Raw genomic sequence first — 19,906 nt, forward strand, 5'->3', positions numbered from 1 at the left:
TCATCTGCAAACTTACTAACTGTACCTCTTATGCTCGCATCCAAATCATTTATGTAAATGGCAAAAAGTAAAGGACCCAGCACCGATCCTTGTGGCACTCCACTGGTCACAGACCTCCAGTCTGAAAAACAACCCTCCACCATCACCCTGTCTTCTATCTTTGAGCCAGTTCTGTATCCAAATGACTAGTTCTCCCTGCATTCCGTGAGATCTAACCTTGCTAATCAGTCTCCCATGGGGAACACTGTGGAATGCCTTACTGAAGTCCATATAGATCACATCTACTGCTCTGCCCTCAATCTTCTTTGTTACTTTTTCAAAAAACTCAATCAAGTCTGTTAGACATGATTTCCCATGCACAAAGCCATGTTGACTATCCCTAATCAGTCCTTGTTTTTCCAAATACATGTACATCCTGTCCTTCAGGATTTCCTTCAACAACTTGCCCACCGCTGAGGTCAGGCTCACCGGTCTATAGTTCCCTGGCTTGTCCTTACCACCCTTCTTAAACAGTGGCACCATGCTTGCCAACCTCCAGTCTTCCGGCACCTCACCTGTGACTATCGATGATACAAATATCTCAGCAAGAGGCCCCCGCAAATACTTCTCTAGCTTCCCACAGAGTTCTCGGGTTCACCTGATCAGGTCTTGGGGATTTATCCAGCTATAACTGTTTCAAAGCATCCAGCACTTCACAATCTGTCCATTCCAGCTATTAGTCTAGCAAATCTACTCCGATCTACCTCCTTCCTTAAATTAGGTGATGATAACTATGCCCAAAATTCCAGGTCAGATCTTACAAATTTCCCATATAATTGAAGCATAGCCTCCCTATTTTTGCATTAAATTCCCCTTACTTGCTCTATGCATAAATTAATCTTTTACAACTCATGCATCAGGACATCCAAACCCCTGCTTTCATCTATGTAGAACAAACTCCTCATTATCTGGCATTATGGGGAATGAGGGGTGTTGGTTATATGAATCTGCCATTGTATGAGTAACGCTATTCTTGAAACCAAATATAGTTCACTTTCAAAATCTTTGAATTAAAAATACTTAAATCTGCATCTCAAAAGGGCAGTGCAAATTACTTGGTGAGTTCTGGAAACTCATTATTTCATCAAGGTCATCAACAGAACTAGCACTTGCACCTTGAGCAACAGCTGATATTGAGGGCTGAGATGATATCAATTTCGGCCTGGAAGCCCTCTTGAATAAATTTATCTGCCTGCTTGCATGCTTTGCTCACTTCTTTCAAAAACTGGGAATGCAGGACATGAAACTGCATTATAGTTTGTGCAATAAAGTAATTTTGCTGCTAAATAAGTCTCAGGACTGAAATAACCCCAAAGAGGCCTTTTCCTTATCACCAAGTCACCTTTTATTTACACATGAACAGCCCTTGATTATAGCACTGTCTCATAAAGAGTCAGGTACCAGACTGTCAGTATCTTTGACACGCACCCTTAGTGTGTCAGCCAGGTCTCCGATTGGGGCTGTTAATCTGGTCCAATCAGGGAACTTACTCTCTCAAAGTCCAGTTGGCTGACCTTGTTACAATAACTGCAAGGACATTTTCAAATCCTTTGGCAGCAGGCCAAACTCTTCCAACCTACTCCTTTCTTCAACATTTGATTCTTCTTCTTGAATTTTAGGTTTGTCACTACCAAAACATTGTCTATATTTTCTGTATTTAAGGCTATTATAACAAACATCCTTGTTTACATCCAGCCATTCATCAATTTCATCTCTAGAAATTTTTTTAATGGATTTAGAGCACTAGTACAATGAATAGGAAGATACATTCAAACTTTTGGATCACACACTGCATCTCAAAGTGAGTGAACCATCCTTGAGAAAAAGGTACATGGTGCAGTGGTCTTCACCTTTTCACAAAATTCTTTCACCTTTTCCACAAACATTGATCCAGAGATATGTGCATGTTCCAAAATCTAATAAAAATCATTCATACAATGCGGTATTCAAATCTTCAAGCTTATGAATTCGCAGTGTATGATGCGTTATGCTTTTATCGCTCAGATTCCAAAGAATTTTTTAAGCTTTTCAATTTGCTATTTTCATGTCACATTGTTGATGAACCAACACAGAATTCTGCATAAGTTCATTTTCACCCTTTTCCAATCTTTCTTATATTTTTGTTTTAAAAGTCAAAACAACACTTTTTCACTTGAGTCCTTACATGGGAGTCTTCTTAGGCAAAACAGTGGATTGATGTGTGAAAATTTCAGATATAATATGATCACAAATTCAACTAGCCATTACTGGAATAGCAGCTGCGTAAGGGAAGACAATGGTCAGTGCAGTTTGCAGCAGCGGGGAGCCCTATGGTTTGGTTGGTGAACATATGCCAAGTTCAGATAAGTATTTTTGAAGTAACCATACAAGAATGGTAAATTTGCCATTTGCATGAGAATTCCAGATGCTTGGATACTAGATAAGGGGAGCTCCCTGCATATTCTTTTGACCTTTTTTTTCTCTTTACAAAATACCTTATTTTGTATCATTTGCAAATGATAACCATACCTTCTGTCCTTCAGCTAAAATTGAGTTCCCAGAACCAATTCCTGTGCATCTCCATAATTATATCAACTTTGGCTTGCAACCAAATGAAATGGAATATAAAATGTTAACATTAATAAAAACTTGCCATATGAATGGTTCAGGCAACAGAAGCCATGACAACAAGCACACTGGTGTGTTATGCAGAGGTCAAATGACAAATCACTTGACATGAATTGACTAGGTTGATGAAGGGAATCCTGTGTTTTTACAATGTAATTTGTTACATCAAGAAATGGTGAGAGGGAGGGGATGGAAACTATAGATTGACTTCAGCTGGTCACCTAGCTGTTGATTATAAATCATAAAATTAGTGCTATGAATGGTATGATAAAGGCATTGGTCCAAAAGCAAAGAGAATAATTTGCTGGTTAGTCTGAACTCACTTACTTTGATTCACAGCTAGTAGATCTTTTCATAATCACTAAACAACTATGCATTAATCTTTCATTAAACTAGCAATTTAAAAGCCATTGTATCTTCTGGTAATGATCATGCAGAATTTTTTCACCTATAGCGATAAAACTAAAAGATGGAAATTATGCAAATACTCCCAACAATTTTAAAAGAAACAAGGTAACATCCAAAAAGTTGAAAAGGTTCCTATTAAAACATAGAATGGCTCATTCAAAAGATACATGAAAAAATAATTTGAAGTTTTTATTTACAATAACCCATAAAACTAATTTCTCTGCCATATACACAAAGTGATTAATGCTACTCTAATTGGTTATGGTGCAAGTGTTAAATAATAACATATTTTAAGGGCTTATACATACAATTTGTACTTGCAATACCGAAGCTTATGGGCAAATGCATTCAAGGTTAAATGCAAGTTACTTACTTAGGCTACTCAGCTGCCGGATTACATTTGCCAAAGAAATGTTCGTCACGCATTCCAGTTCATTCCGGATACTTCCTGGCAGTACGGTATGGCACAAATATCTGGGCTCTATGTTCCTTTTCACCAATGGCATGCTGAATTAAAATTAAAGAATGAGGAACCTGGATTAGAGAAAAATAATGTTTCTGTTAGCCTTCTTCAGGAATGGCTGGAATCACTGCATCATGCAACTTTTAATTTTTGGGAACCTATTACTTTATTTTTCATGAAAAACCATTTCTCCAGGAAGAGGCAGACAGGAAGAAAGAGTATAATGATACTAAAATCAGTGCAGAAGCTACTTTCAATCTCACAAAAGTAAAATAATTTTTGCATGTAAAGTAAAGCAACATAATAATAATTTAGTGCACAAAGAGTCAAATAAAGATGGCTGTTCTTACCACAGGGTTGAGCTCCCTTTATTAAAAGGAATGACAGATTGGACAACATTTTACCAAAAATTAGCTGAGTGTCGATTTTGGGGAGTTTCATGGAGGGAATGAGCCCCAGCAAGTTTTCTTGTGCAATTTTATGTTGCTCACCTTTTTATGCATGCATTACACCTCTATGGTGCCATGTGTCTATCATATGCAGACCAGGATGCACGTATGTGGCCTTCTGGCACTTTCAGCACCATATTTAATGCCCAACTGTGCACCACATCAAATGCTGCCAACCAGGAATAGCCTTTTACAGTATTGTGGTGAAAGGGAAATGAAAATGAAAAACTTCCGAGGGCATCTGGGTTTCATTGCATTGCAAATATCAGTTCAGACTTGTAAACTTAACACGTCTTTACCTGTCTGATCGACTGTGATTGTAAAGATAGAAAATAGAAGCAGGAATAAGCCATTTGGCCCTTCAAGTCTGCTCCATCATTCATTATAATCATAGCCGATCAACCAACTCAACAGCCTGTTCCCGCTTTTCTTCAATATCCTTTGATCACTTTAGCCCCAAGTCTTATACCCAAGTCCTCCTTGAAATCATGCAATGTTTTGGCCTCAACTGCTCTCTGTGGTAGCAAATTCCATCGACTCACCACTCTCTGGTTGGAGAAATTTCTCCTCATCTCAGTCTTCTTAGATTGTGAATCCTGGTCTGGGCTTCACCTTATATCTACCCTATCTCAACCTGCTAAACCTTTACAGGTTATGAAATTTTCCCTATTCTTCAGAATTCCAGCAGATGTAATCCTAACCGATTCAGCCTCTCCTCATACATCAATCCTGCTATCCCAGGAATTAGTCTGGTGAACCTTTGTTGTGCTCCCTTGATAGCAAGAAGATCCTTTATCAGATAAAGGATACCAGAACTGTGCACAATATTCCAGGTTTGGTCTCACTAAGGCCCTGTATAATTGCAGCAAGACATCTCTGTTCCTGCACTGTAATTGTCTTGCAATGAAGGCCTGCATACCATTTGCTTTGTTTACTGCCTGCTCCACTACGTGCTTACCTTCTTGGTGCATATTCCCCTTTCTTAATTTATAGACATTCACATAATAATCTACCTTCCTGTTTTTGCTGCCAAAGTGGATAACCTCGCATTTATCTGCATTGCATTTGCCCACTCAGCTTGTCCAAAACACTCTGAAGCATCTCTGCATCCTCCTCACAGTTCACACTCCCGATCCAGTTTTGTCTTCTGCAAACTTGGAGATATTACATTTAGTCCCCTCATCTAAATAATTAATGTATATTGTGAACAGCCAGGGCCCGAGCTCTGATCCCTGCTGTACCCCACTAGTCACTGCCTGCATTTGGAAAAAGACCGGTTTAGTTCTATTTCCTTCGTGTCATGCAATGTTAGAACCTTAAGGGAGTGCTACTCTTTTCCCCAATGCCCAGGTCACATCAACTGGAAACAGGTAGCAGTTAAATCATGCCTGTTTTTTTGCACTAGACCTGATAGATGTCAACAAAATTATGAAAGACATAAATAGGGTGCATTATCAAAGGCTTTTTCCCCAGGGTTGACTTTTCAATTACAAGTGTTAACAGGTAGAAGGTGGGAAAGGGGGGGGTGGCAGGGACTAGTTTAAGGGAGCTGTACAAGGGAAGCTTTTCACAGAGTGTGGTAGGAGTCTGAAACACACTGCCAGATGAAGTGGAGAAAGCAGGTGACACTTGAGGTATCTGGATGGTTACAAGAATAGGAAGGGAATAGAATGATACCGACCAAATCAGGGCAGAAGATTTGTTTTTTAGTTTAGTTAAGGCATAATGATCGGTACAGGCTTGGAGGCTGAAGGGTCAGTTCCTGTGTTGTACTTTTGTTCTTTTGAAATAGCCACTCAGAAATGAAACCAAAAGGACCAATAAAAATGAGAACATAACCCTGTCGTCAAATCATCTGATTGCTTGTGGTCCTGCAGTTAGATTTTACAGAGCTCAGTTGAAAATCACAAGCAGGACCTCAAAAGTAGTTTTCTTCTGTTACTCCTGTGTGACAGATGCAAGTGCGTACAGAAATAGGAAGACAAGACAGATTAAAGCATGGCTAGAAAGATTGCACAGGAGGCAGGACTTCACATGGTTGGGAAACTGGGACTGGCGCTGAGGGAAATGCCACCTGCAGAAACCAGATGAGATGCATCCAAACAAAGCTGGGACTGAGTTTCTTTGGGGTTCTACTGATGCTGTTGAAGACTCAAATCAGCAAGGGTGTGAATACCAGGACAACTTATCAAAGAGGAATACAAAGGTCCACAAAATAATGCAAGTAACAGCACCAGAATAGACAACATTCAATAGATGAAGTTGCAATAATAGAGAAATTAAAACTTTCAAAATCAGAGTGCATCAGGAAAATGCACAAATTATAGTTTAAAAATACAGTGAGTTGCAAGTGCAGATTGTTGTGCAGAGCTGAGATGTTATGGCTAAAACAGAGACCTGGTTCAAGGAAGAGCGGGACTGGGTGTTAGATAGTCCTGGATTCAAGGGATTCTGGAAAGATAGGAAAAGTAGGAAGGACAAGTGGGCGGGGCAGTATTAATTAAGGACAGCATTGCAGTACTGGAACAAGAGAGTGGGTAGGGAATTCAAGGAGAGAATGAATGTGGCTAGTGCTACAAAACAAAAAATGTGCAAGTACATTGCTCAACATAGCATATAGTCCACCAAATGGGAGGGATGTAGAGGAACAAATACACAAGGAAATTACAGGCAGGTGCAAACATTATGCAGTGTTATAAAAGGGGGACTTTACCTTTATTCCAGTTTACATTTGGCTAAAGTAAAGATCAGTGAGGGGCAAGCAAAGTCCAGGAGAATTTTCTATTGCTGTGTGTGTCCAGTCCAACAAGGAAGGAGGCTCTGCCAGATTTGGTGTTTGGGAATAAGGAGGGCAAATCAATCCACTGCACTCTAGATGAAAAAGAAGATTGAAATTAGGATAAACAAAAAGTGTGTGTATGACAGGAATCAAGTGCAAAATATAGTAATTCCAGAAAGAAGGGTAAAAACAAATATGAGAAACAAAGAGGAATTATGAAAACAAAATTGGCAGTCAACTTAAAAGGAATTTCAAAGTTTTCTACAGGTACAAATAATAAAAGGAGGAATAGGATTATTTAGGGACAGAAAAGGGTACTTACCTGTGGAAGCAGGGTTGAGATATTAAATCCCCGGGACCTAATCAGGTGTACTCTAGAACTCGGTGGGAAGCTAGGCAGGAGTTTGCCGAGATATTTGTATCACTGATAGCCACAAGTGAGGTGCTGGAAGACTGGAGCTTGAATATATGGTTCGACTATTTAAGAAAAGTGGTAAGGAAACCAGGAACTGTAGACCAGTGAGCCTGGCATCAGTGGTGTGCAAGTTGTTGGGAGGGAATTCTGAGGGACAGAATTTACATGCATTTGGAAAGGCAAGGACTGATTAGGGATAGTCAGCATGGCTTCCTGCATGGGAAATACCTGAAATCCATATAGATCCCGACCATCCCTCTGCCCTCATCAATTCTCTTTGTTAATTCCTCAAAAAAACTCAGTCTGTGAGACGTTATTTCCCATGCAGGAAGCCATGCTGACTATCCCTAATCAGTCCTTGCCTTTCCAAATGCATGTAAATTCTGTCCCTCAGAATTCCCTCCCAACAACTTGCACACCACTGATGCCAGGCTCACTGGTCTACAGTTCCTGGTTTCCTAAAGGGCAACTTTTTCACAGAGGATGGTGAGTGTACAGAATGACCTGCCAGTGGAAGTTGTGAAGGCTGGCACAATTATAACATTTGAAAGGCATCTGGATGGGTACATGAATAGGAAGGGTTTAGAGGAATATGGACCAAACGCTGGCAAATGGGATTAGATTTATTTAGGATATTTGGTCAGCATGGATGAGTTGGACTGAAGGGTCTGTTTCTGTGTTGAATATCTCGATGACTCTAAATGGATACTTTGCATCTGTCTTGACCAAGGAAACAGATGCTACTTAGGCCATGGTAACAGAGGACAAATTTCAGGGGGGCTCAACATTGCTAAGAAAACGCTACTGACTGAACTCACTACACAAAGGTGACTAGCACCAGGGCCAGATAAGATGCATCGAGTGATAACTAAAGGGAGTGAGTGTGAAAACTGAAAAACTATTTGCCTATCTTCTTTGACTCGTGATGTCGCCTAGGGACTAGTGAATTACAAACATCATGCCCTTGTTCCAATAAAGGTGTGAGGAAAACCTGACCAATTACAGACCAGTAAGTTTACGTTTGGTCATTGGGAACTTCCAAAAACATTCCAAATCATATGATAAACTTGGATCAATTAAGGATAACCAGCATGGATTTCTTAAAGGAAAGTTGTGTTTAACGAACTTGCTGGAGGTTTTGAAGTAGTAACAGAAAGGGTTGATGGAAGATAACACAGTTGATGTAGCATGTGAGGCATCTGACAAAACACTATGATTTACTTGTGAGCAAAGTTAAAACTTGTGGAATGAAATGGAATGGACAGTGAAACATGGTTATGAAATTGGCTGAGTCACAGCAAACAGAGTTTAACTATTAATGGATACTTTTATCGGCTGGAGGAAGGTTTGTAGTGGAGCTTCCCAATTACCATAAGCCCAGCAAAAGCCCCAAAACTCCTGATTCCTGGTAAAAGCCTGCTCCAGCTCTCTTGATTCCCTTCTGCTCGGACTTACTCTTTAAACTGCTGCTCCTCGAATCACAGGCTGTTTCTGTACTACGTTTGCTGCAGCAAGCAATGAGGAAGCCAGCCTGTGTTTGGAGGAGCAGCTCCTCACTAATTCTATCCATTATATTGACCAGGTGACTTTTGCCGGATTAGCGTTTGCTATCTTGGGGCAGAGTCTCCTGCGGCTCCCGTGTGGTTTCTCTACCTACCTGTTCAACAGTTTAATGAGCAACATAAATTTAAGGGTAAGGAGTTCATTCCATGAAAGATTATTTTGTTATTTCGGAAAGGTTCTACTTTAAATTTAAACAGTTGGAAAGCAGGTAAACCAGGCAGGGAACACCGCAACATGCTTTAGATTCAACTGGATCTCGCCTTCAGATCATATTATTTGGTTATATCACTGAAATGAAAAAAAATTGACTGCAACAGAAGCACTAGTAGTTTAACTTGTAGCTCATTTGAATACAAAACTTTTGGCAAATTAGATTCCTGTTTGCCAAGATAAACAGGACATAAGCTCAGATTTCACATGGCATCCTGGTCTGGAACTGAAAATGCTAAGGATAACAAGAGTGTCTGGCTCTTTGCATTTAATACAACCATTTACTTTTGAAATTGTTTGAACTGTGTAGGTACAACAGGTGTTGATTAGTAGTAACTGAATATTGAGCCAAAAGCATTAATGCTACTATATGGGATTTCATGAAAATGTGGTACAAGAATACAAATGGCTGTGCCTGTGTTAGAAACAGGATACAGAATGGATGGGAAACAACTGGAAAAGAAAATCAGTGAGTTGATTAAGCTTTATCCCATACTTATTTTATACAGAACATCGGTATACACAAATCATAGTGCATTTTATTGGAGGAAATCAAATAATTTTAAATCGAAGAGAAAAAAAGAAACCATGGCATTTAGTTCTGAAGTAGTAGTATCTATTTTCTCCACAGATGCTGCTGGAGCTGTAAAGTTTCTCTAGCACTTTCAGTTTGTACTTAAATGTTACAATGTTCAAATTTCAACTATTCTTAAAAATTGAATCAACCATGTTGTCAAATTTTTGAGGAGAAAGTGAGGTCTGCAGATGCTGGAGATCAGAGATGGAAATGTGTTGCTGGAAAAGCGCAGGTCAGGCAGCATCTAGGGAACAGGAGAATCGACGTTTCGGGCATTAGCCCTTCTTCAGGAGAAGGGCCCTGAAGAAGGGCTAATGCCCGAAACGTCGATTCTCCTGTTCCCTAGATGCTGCCTGACCTGCTGCGCTTTTCCAGCAACACATTTCCATGTTGTCAAATTTACCAAATTAAACACCAATTACAATGTATGATGTGTAGGATACCAGAATGAAAGATCATAGCAAGTTTGATTACATTGTGCTACTATTGCTTATAATTTCCAGTTTCAACGACTCAATATTTTCAAAAAAATGCATTTTGTTATCAATTGGAAAGACTTCCAAGTTACCTGCTACATCATCACAAAATATTTTACACAGACTAACAATTCATAGGAATGAAATGGATGTTGTCTGTATAGAATTTTAGCAAATACCATTTAAAAAGAAAAAGTAGCAGAAAAGAGAAGAAAAAGAAACTTGTGGAATAGGAGTTAGTGTCCGCTTAAATAATAATTGCCTCAAGGACAGAAAACAGCTAGTCATGGTAAATAACTGTTTTCAGACTGGATGATGGAATACTGAATGGAATACAAAGTTAAAGTTCAAATGTTGTCAATGATTGAAACAAAAAGCTGGCAGACAATACAGTGGATATTAATCAACAGCAGGACTTGGGCTATTGATAGGCCAGCAGAATGGGAGAAGTGGCAGCCCTTGGAATTTAATACAGAGAAGTGTGAAATGATATTTTGTGAAAAGGGAAATAGGGAGAGGCAATCTATATTTCATGGCACAATTCTGAACAGTGTGTAGGGCAGCACGTGATGGGGGTTCATGTGCATACATTTTCAGAGGTTGCCAAATGTATTGAAAGCTTAGTTAGAAAAGCATATGTGATCCTGTATTTATATTCAGAGGTATCAAGTACAAAGGTATGGCAAAGTTTTTCCTCACTTATTAAAAAAGTTTTTGGTAAGGCCATAGAAACTTAAATATTGCAGCCTGTTCTGGTCACCATTTTAGAGGAAGAATGTGGTGGTCCTTGAGAAGGAGCAAAGAAAATTTACCACTGTGGCTCCAGGGAGAAGGATTTTTGCTACAAGGTTAGACTGGAGAAACTGAGGTTGGTCACCTTGAAACAGAGGATTGATTAAGAGGTGATTTGATCGAGATGTCCATGATCATGATAGGTTCAGAAAAGGGGGACAAAGAAAAAGGTGATTGTACAAGGACGATGGACCAAATATTTAATGTCTTGGGCAACAGATGTGTTTCAGAGGGAAATCTCCTTTTAATAGAAAAAGTAATAACCTGGAACATGCTGCCTGCAGAGGTGCTGAAAGTGGAGATAGTGAATGACTTCAAAAGGATGGATATTTGAGACACATAAACCTGCAGGCCACAGCACAACAGCAGGGAATGGAACTGATTGGGTTCCTCTATGGAGAGCCAGAATGGAGCCAACACTCTGAATGTCTTTCTTCCATGTTGTAAAGACTCCAATTAACATTGTGTGCATTTACAAATTACCCTTATCAAATCCTGCTCTCGTTAATACTTACTGTGGGAACTGACATTAAAGAAACTAGAATGAAGGACAAAATCTGCACTGCTGCAGAGAATGTGGTGAGGGGGCACAAAGGGGGAGATCCAACAGTGTTAAAAAGAACTCTCAATCTACAAATAAAAAATAAGACTATTTTTAGTTGTCTGTGAATTTTTTTTAAAAAAGTAACAAAATGGCAATTGGAAGTAGGCGGGCCAGGACGTAAAAAGATTGTATATGGTTCCCAAAGACTATATTAAGCCTGTTTGCCAGATATACAATCAGGGAAGAACCCAAAATGGGATTATGAGGGTGAACTGAAGTAGAAAGTGACAGGAAGGTTAGATTAAATATACAGACGTCCAAATCTATAGATACTTCATGTCAGAGATCAAGCCTGACGGGAAACAATGGCAAAGACTTACAGATAAAAGCAATGATTGAAACTCATTATAGAGTTTCAATAGAGGATTAGCTTGTAGGAGTGAATGAGAATTAGAGAAACGACCGACAACAAATCAACAGGAAAACAAAATCAATGAGTGAGGTTACAAAACAGCAGGTAAGAACCGTTTGTTTGGAAAGCCCAGAGGTGAACAACACAGAACTGAAGGAGTTCAGGAACAGAGCATCTAAGCAAAGGCAACAGTAATTGTTGGAAAGAAAGGTTAAAAAGAACTAAAAGCATCAGTTGAATAAGTGAAGTATTTTTAGTTCATTCATTGTTATTAGAGTTATCAGCAGATAGCAAATCTAGAGACATTAATTAAAATTAATATTTTACACAAGGTACTCATTAGATATTAAAAGAAGTCATTCAGTAATATGAAATCAGAGTACTACCGAAAAATTAATACAGAACATAGAACATAACAGTATAGGAAGATGGCCTTCAGTCCACACGTCTGTGCTGACCCTGATGCTATTCTAAGTTAATCCTATCTGCCTGCACATGGTCCGTATCCTTCTATTCCTTGCTGTTCATGTGTCTGCCAAAATACTACTTAAATTTTACAATCATATTTGTTCTACTACTTTTCTAAAGCTTTTCATCTTAAAGTCATCAATTTGCAAGATGACTAAGTCAAGGGGAAAAAAACAATATTTGTACTGTACAAGAAGAGAATGCTAATTGGCAAGTGCTCTCCTTCGATGTAGGATAGAAGAGCAAACTACTGCAGATGCTGGAATCTGAACTGAAAATAAAAACTGCCGGCGATCATAGCATGTCAGGCAGCATCCATGGAAAGAAAGCAAGACAAAATATGATGAAGAATCATCTAGACTGGAAAGGTTAGTTTGCTTTCTCTCCATGAATGCTGCCTGACCCACTGTGATCTCCAACATTTTTGTTTTCAGTTGCATGGAGAATGCATTTGTTAATGCTGATTGGTCATTACCTGCCAGGTCTGGAAAAGGAAGAGATAGGAATTTCAGGTGGTTTTGGGGTATTTGCCACCTCCAAAACAATACCAGGCATAGTCTCGGAACTAGACTGCAGAACGTGACAACATTTTGAAGGAGTGCAGTACTGATTCTGTCAACAGACTCCACAGGAGGAAAAAACAAAGAATAGAAACACAGTTATAAAAGAAGATTTCATAGCTAGAGATGAGATGAGTACTTCTGTAATCATCACAACATGGTCTTTTGCTTCACTGGTGCTGGGGTAAATTGGATAAAGGACATCACAAAGAAGGTTCTGAACATTCTGCAATAGGTTAGGGTGGAAAGAGAGTGAGCAAGTTGTTATATACTTGGTACCAACAATGGAAGAGGCTATGGACAGATTTTCGGGAGCTGGGAAGGAAGTTAAAAAAAAAAATGGGGTCTTCATAGGCAATAGCTGATTACTGCACATCTAACGAGATTAGAAATAGGAAGATCAGGAAAGATCAATTCATGAGCTGCAGAAAGGAAAGTTTCAAATCCTCAGGGCACTGAGACCAATGCTGCAACAGGTTGCACCTCAACATTATTAGGACGCTATGCATCTCGGCCTTCACATTTACCAAATCATTATCTGCTGTTAACATAATCTTTGATGTGATTCCATTATTAAGCAACCTTTCCCATACCTTCATTAGTGATGAACTATTCGTTTCCTTAATATTATTCTTCATTCCTGCATCACTCCTGCTCGTAATTGTTCACATTGACATCTTTCTATGCAAAGGTAAGGGCTGCAATGCCTATTTATCTCCTCCCATTTAAAAAAGTGTACATTCAGAAGCATTTCTTCCACTGTGCTATATATCCTCAAGTTTATTATATCATTTTGCTGCTAAGTGTACAGGTTCCTTGATGTTAGTGGGTCATTGAAAGGTCTATTAAGAACATCTTATTTTTTGCTTGGATACTCTGAAGTCTACAGTCTGAACAATGACTTTAGTAACTTGCTCTATTTTTGTTAGATATGTCGAATGGATCAATCAGTACCCAGAATGAGGGATATTTCTTATATTCCTATTTTATGCTGAGGCTAGTTTAAAATTGACATTTTATTCTTTAAATCAAGCACAGTATTTCAAAATATGCCTTTCCAAATTCTATCGATGTTTCCATTAAAGATAGATTTTTTAAAATTTCTACTTCATAATTTAGAAATTCTAGGGAAGTCAAGGATACTAGATCTCTAAATAGTCCATTAGAAATTTCTGCCACTGTCATTGCCCAGCAGCACAGTTTATTTTATTAGAAATTAGAAACTGGGCTAATTAAAATTACAATGGTATGGTCAAGCACCTGCTTTGCACAAAAATCAATATTTTTCTAAAGAATCATATAAAGGTTGAAGTGGTGTTCAGTTAGAAGTAGTACCCCATGTCTTCAGTCACCTTCACCCTACTCATAGGATGAACTTTAATCACTGGATCTCATCTCCACCCAACACTCGCAGCGGACTCTCAGCAATAACCTGGCATGCTCAATTGGGTGGTGTCTTCCTTAATAAATATAATGGCAAAAATGGAAAGATTCCAAGCAGCCTGAGTGTCCAAAATGATCATGAAATGGACCAAAGGCATTCCACAACATATTCCATGGACTACTGTTGTCAGTTTATCAGCTGTTTATAAAAATAACAAGGGAAAGCATGTCACTCAAAGTTTGGTTGCAAGCTATCTCAGACAGGGAAACTCTGAATCCAAAATATGGTTTGAAGACCATGAACTCCAGGCTCAAAGAGTCAGCACAAACTGTACTTCACCTTCGAAATACCTTGAGCAGGTAGGAAGGTAAAATGGTCTACTCTAACTGCAACTTGTGCTGAATATTTGGAATGGGGCAAAACAAGTATATGACGACACTGGAAGCTGTGGTTCTACTCTAGAATGCAGGCAGTTCTGGCCATTAATTGATTTAATGATGACCTAGTCTTGAGACTTTTTCTCAGGGCAGAAATGGCTGTCACAAGGGGACATAACATTAAGGTGATTAGAGGAAGCTTTAGGGGAGATGTCAGAGTGGTGGGCATGTGGAATGCACTGCCAACAGTGGTAGCAGAGTCAGATACATTAGGACTGGGCGGCACGGTGGCACAGTGGTTAGCACTGCTGCCTCGCAGCGCCAGAGACCCGGGTTCAATTCCCGACTCAGGCGACTGACTGTGTGGAGTTTGCACGTTCTCCCCGTGTCTGCGTGGGTTTCCTCCGGGTGCTCCGGTTTCCTCCCACAGTCCAAAGATGTGCAGGGTCAGGTGAATTGGCCATACTAAATTGCCCGTAGTGTTAGATAAGGGGTAAATGTAGGGGTATGGGTGGGTTTCGCTTCGGCGGGTCGGTGTGGACTTGTTGGGCCGAAGGGCCTGTTTCCACACTGTAATCTAATCTAAAAAAAAAATCTAAAATCTAAAAATCTAATCTGTAATCTAATCTAATCTAATCATTTAAGCAACGCTTGGATAGGCACATGGATGTTCGTAAAATGAAGTGTATGTAGGTTAGTTTGATCTTAGAGTAGAATAAACGGTCAGCACAACATGCAGAGTCGAAGGACCTGTACAGTACTGTACTGTTCTATGATATCATCAGCTTGTGTGACCAAGCAACCTTTCTGAAGGATAGCACTGCTTGTGCCTGAATTAGAGATGGGTGAAGAAAAGCTAGTCCAAACAAATGCTCATCACCCAACACCCAATTGTCTTATTCTGGTCAACAGGACAACCTGCAAGAGAAAATGCAAACTTTCAACCTGGCTTCAAAAGTAAAGAATCAAAATTCTGAAGCTCGACTGCTGGAATGTGAGAACAATGCTCAACAGTTACCCCCAACGAAGGTCAACCCTAGTGGTCCATGAGCTTGTCAAATTAGACATGAATACTATGTCTGAGTGAGGTCTGCTTCATGGAGCAAGACAAGCAGGAGGCTGGAAGAACACAGCAAGCCAGGCAGCATCAGGAGGTGGCGAAGTCAACACTTTGGGTATAACCCTTTTTCAGGACCCCAGCATCTGCAGTTTTTTGTCTCATGCAGCAAGACAGCTTGACAGAATATAATGCTGCCTACACCCGCTATTGATCAGGTAGATCGAGATGAACAACACCTCTCTAGTGTTGATTTCATGCTGAAAAAAAAAATAACCACCACTAAACTTCCAAGCCTGCCAATGAGCCATTCTGAACACATGTCCCTGTGCTACACCTTCCAAGACCACCAGCAAGCAACACAACTACATTTATGCTAACCTGGAAAAAAATGAACTTCTACACAGATCTCCATAAACTCATCCAGAATGCCTTTTCCAAGGTGAAAATTGAAATCACTAAGGATGACAACACCAGAGTTGATTGTGACAGCCAGAATGGAAAGTAGCAGTCAGCAACCATAGAGTTGGAATCAAAAATGAAAATGGATGCCTACTCTTGGAACTCTCTGCAGAAAAAGCAGTTGTCCATAACCACTACCGTCTTTCAAAGACAGTGCTTCAAAGACACAAGTTTGTATTCCTCTTCAAGAAATTAGCACTGGATAGACTACATCGTGCTGTGCTTGTGTGACTTAAAGAACATACTGCACACTCAGGTTCTGTTCAGAGCTGACAACAATACTGACCGCTTGCTCATTTACTTAAAATTCAACTTGAATTCTAAGCCTACACTGACATAAGTTAATTATAAAAGAATGAAGGCAGAGTTGGCTGGAGTGGACTAGGAAAGGAATTTACCAGGAAAGGCAGGCGGTGAACAACGGCAGACATTTAAGGAGTTACTTCATGACTCACAACAAAGATATACCCCAGTGAAGAAGAAAGATTCTAGTAAGGGGGATAAGCTAACCATGATTAATCAGGAAGTTAAAGGATAGTAGCAAATTTTAGTAAAGATTAATGGTAAGACTGAGGACAGGAAAAGTTTTAACAAAAAGGAGAGAGCGAAAAGAAAATTAAGGTAAACTAAGCAATTTTCAGCTTCTTTAAGTACTTAAAAAGGAAGAAACATACTAAAATTGGGAAATAATAATGGAGAAACAGAAAATGGCAGAAGAATTGAATAAACACTTTGCATAAGTCTTCGTAGTGGGACACAATAACATCACAAAAATACAAAGTAATCAAAGTGCAAAAGGGGGAAAGAAAATAAATCTAATCAATCAGTAGAGAAAAAGTAACAGGGAAACTAATGGGGCTAAAGGCCAATATGTTCCTTGGATCTGAAGGGTTGCATCTGAGGAGTATTATTGTGAAACTATTAATTCAGAGACCCAGGTAATGTTCTGGGAGCAGGGTTTGATTCCACCATGGCGGATGGTAGAACATGAATGCAATTAAAATCTGGAATCAATAGCCACGTGAAGACCATGAAACTATTGTCAATTGTTGGAAAAAGCCATCTGATTCACTAATGTCCTTTACCTGGTATGGCCCACATGTGACTCCAGACCCATAGAAAGTGGACAATTCGACATCGCCAATAAATACTAGATTAGCTTGTGATGCCCACATCCCATCAATAAATTAAAGGGCACAGGCTCAAACATGTTTTAATTTTCAATATTTCTAGAAGTACACTACTTGTCCCTTCAAGCCTCCTCCCACCATTCAGAGATCATGGCTGAACATTGTATTCAGTACCCTATTTCTGATTTTGTCCTTTTATCACTAAAGCCTTCTTGAAAGCATTTAATCTCTTGACCTTAACCACTTTCTGTAAAAAGAGAATTCCACACCATTCTCTGAGTGAAGAAATTTCTCCTCACCTCATTCTTAAATGACCTACCCTATAGCTTAAACTGTGACCCCAGATTCTACATGCTCCAATCATAGTGAACATCCTTCTTGTGTTTTACTGTCCAGTCCTGTTAGAATTTAAAACGGTGTCAATGAAATCACCCCTCATTCTTCTAAACCCATGATGTGAAGGTGCCAGTGTTGGACTGGGGTGGACAAAGTCAGAAGTCATAGGCTACCAAACCCAAGTTATAGACCAACAGGTTTATGTGAAATCACAAGCTTTCAGAATGCTGCTCTTCGTCAGGTGAAATGGATGGAACAATACTTGGAGGAAACACTGAGATGGCAAGGGAGCAAAATATACTCTGGATACAATTGTGACCATCAAGCCAGGGGATCAACCCTGGTACAATGGGGAGTGCAAGAGGCCATGGAAGGAGCAGCATTTGGCATATCTGAAAATGAGGTGTCAATCAGTGAAGTTGTTAAACAGGACCACTTGCATGCCAAATAGCATAAGCAGCAAGTGACAGATAGAGCTAAACAGTACCACAACCATTGGATAAAATCGAAGATCTGCGGTCCTGGCACATCCAATCATGAATAGTGGTGGACAATTAAACAACTCAATGGAGGAAGCAGCTTCACAAATATCACTATCCAAAACGAGGAACGAACCCAACACTAGAGCATACACAACAATCTTCAGCAATCTGTACTAAGCAGATGATCCATCTTGGCCTCCTCCAATGGTCCCCAGCATCTCAGATGGCAGTCTTTAGCCAATTTTATTCACTTCACATGATATTAAGAAATGGTTGGAGACAGTGGATATGGGCTCTAACACCACTCTGGCAATAGTACTGAAGACATGTGTTCCAGAACTTGCCGCTCCCCTATCCAAGCAGTTCCAATACAACTACAATACTCGGATCGACCTGACAATGTGGAAAATTGCCCAGGAATATCCTTTTCTCAAAATATAGGAAAGTTCATCCCAACCACTTACTGCCCCATGAGTCTACTCTTGATCAGTAAAGTGATGGAAGGTGTCATCAACAGTGCTATTAAGCAGTGCCTGCACAGCAATAACCTGCTCAGTGACACCCATTTTTGGTTCTGCCAGGATCACTCAACTTCTCATCTCATGACAGCCTCAGTTTAAACTTGGACAGTAGAATTGAATTCCAGAGGTGAGGTGATAGTGACAGCCCTTAACATCACAGCCGCATTCAACCATATGGCATCAGGAGCCCTAGCAAAAAACTGGAACTAATGGGTATCAGGGGCCAAACTCTCCACAGGTTGGAGTCATACCTGGCATATAGAAAAATGGTGTGGTTGCTTGGGCTCAGTCATCTCTGCTCCAGGACATCTCTGCAGGAGTTCCTCAGGGTAGTGTCCTTGGCCCAACCATCTTCAACTGCTTCATCAATGATCTTCCCTCCAACAGAAGGTCAGAAATGGAGATGTTTGCTGATTATTGCACAGTGTTCAGCACCATTCATGATTCCTCACGTACTGAAGCAGTCCATGGTCACATGCAACAAGATCTGGACAATATCCACGCTTGGGCTAACAAGTGGCAAGTAATATCGGTGTACATAAATGCAAGGCAATAAGAGAATCTGATCACAACCCCCTGACATTCAATGGACACAATCCCAATGTCAACATCCTGAGGGTTGCCATTGACCAGAAACTTAACTGGACTCAGCACGGAAATACAGTAGCTACAACAGCAGATCAGAAATTAAGAACAGTTTTGTCGTGAAACTCACCTTCTGATTCTTCAAAACCTGTCCACCATCTACAAAGTAGAAGTCAAGAGTGTGATGGAATTCTCCCAACTTGCCTGAATGAGTGAAGATCCAACAATCACGAAATTTTATTCCATGCAGGATAACTCAGCTACTTGACAGGCACCATAGCCACAAGCATCCAATTCCTCCACTGCCAACACTCAGCAGGGCAAAAGGAGGACAAGCGCAAACGATAAAGGGAACACCACTACCTGCAAGTTCCCCTCCAGGCCACTCATCATCCGGACTTGGAAACATAACACCATTCCTTCACTGTCACTGAGTCAAAATCCTAGAATTCTCTCACTAATGACGCTGTCAGTCAACGTATAGCATATGGACTTCAGCAGTTCAAGGAGGGCAGCTCACCAACATCTCTTCAAGGGCATCTAGGGACAATAAAATCTGGCTGAGACACATCCTACGAGTGAATTTTAAAAAATAGGGAGTCCAGCAATCCCAGACTATAAGGTGAATGCATTGGCAGTAATATTCCAAGAATCCTTTAACTCTGGAAGAGTCCCAGAGGATTCAAAAATTACAAAGACAACTTCTTCGTTCAAAAACCAAAGGAGACAAGAACAGGTAATAAAAGGCCGCTAACCTTAAATCGGTCATTGGGAAAATAAAAGATAATAGAAATATATATAATCAAACTG

General features: G+C 39.9%; 1 protein-coding gene across 6 annotated transcripts in view; it reads right to left on the minus strand.

Moving 5' to 3' along the window:
- wasf1 (WASP family member 1) overlaps window positions 1–19,906 on the minus strand; it is a 110,560-nt gene that overhangs the window by 55,107 nt on the left and 35,547 nt on the right. For 3 of the 6 annotated variants that reach the window (XM_043687125.1, XM_043687127.1, XM_043687121.1), the window contains exons 2-3: window positions 6,680–6,837; window positions 3,428–3,588 (exon numbers count right to left, since the gene is read on the minus strand). In XM_043687125.1, the coding sequence (XP_043543060.1) occupies window positions 3,428–3,560 (133 nt within the window). In that variant the 5' untranslated portion in view covers window positions 3,561–3,588; window positions 6,680–6,837. The remainder of the gene's footprint in view (window positions 1–3,427; window positions 3,589–6,679; window positions 6,838–19,906) is intronic. The other 3 variants (XM_043687124.1, XM_043687126.1, XM_043687122.1) reach the window with 3 other exon arrangements.

Source organism: Chiloscyllium plagiosum, chromosome 3, assembly GCF_004010195.1.
Source record: "Chiloscyllium plagiosum isolate BGI_BamShark_2017 chromosome 3, ASM401019v2, whole genome shotgun sequence".
Lineage (NCBI taxonomy): Eukaryota > Metazoa > Chordata > Chondrichthyes > Orectolobiformes > Hemiscylliidae > Chiloscyllium > Chiloscyllium plagiosum.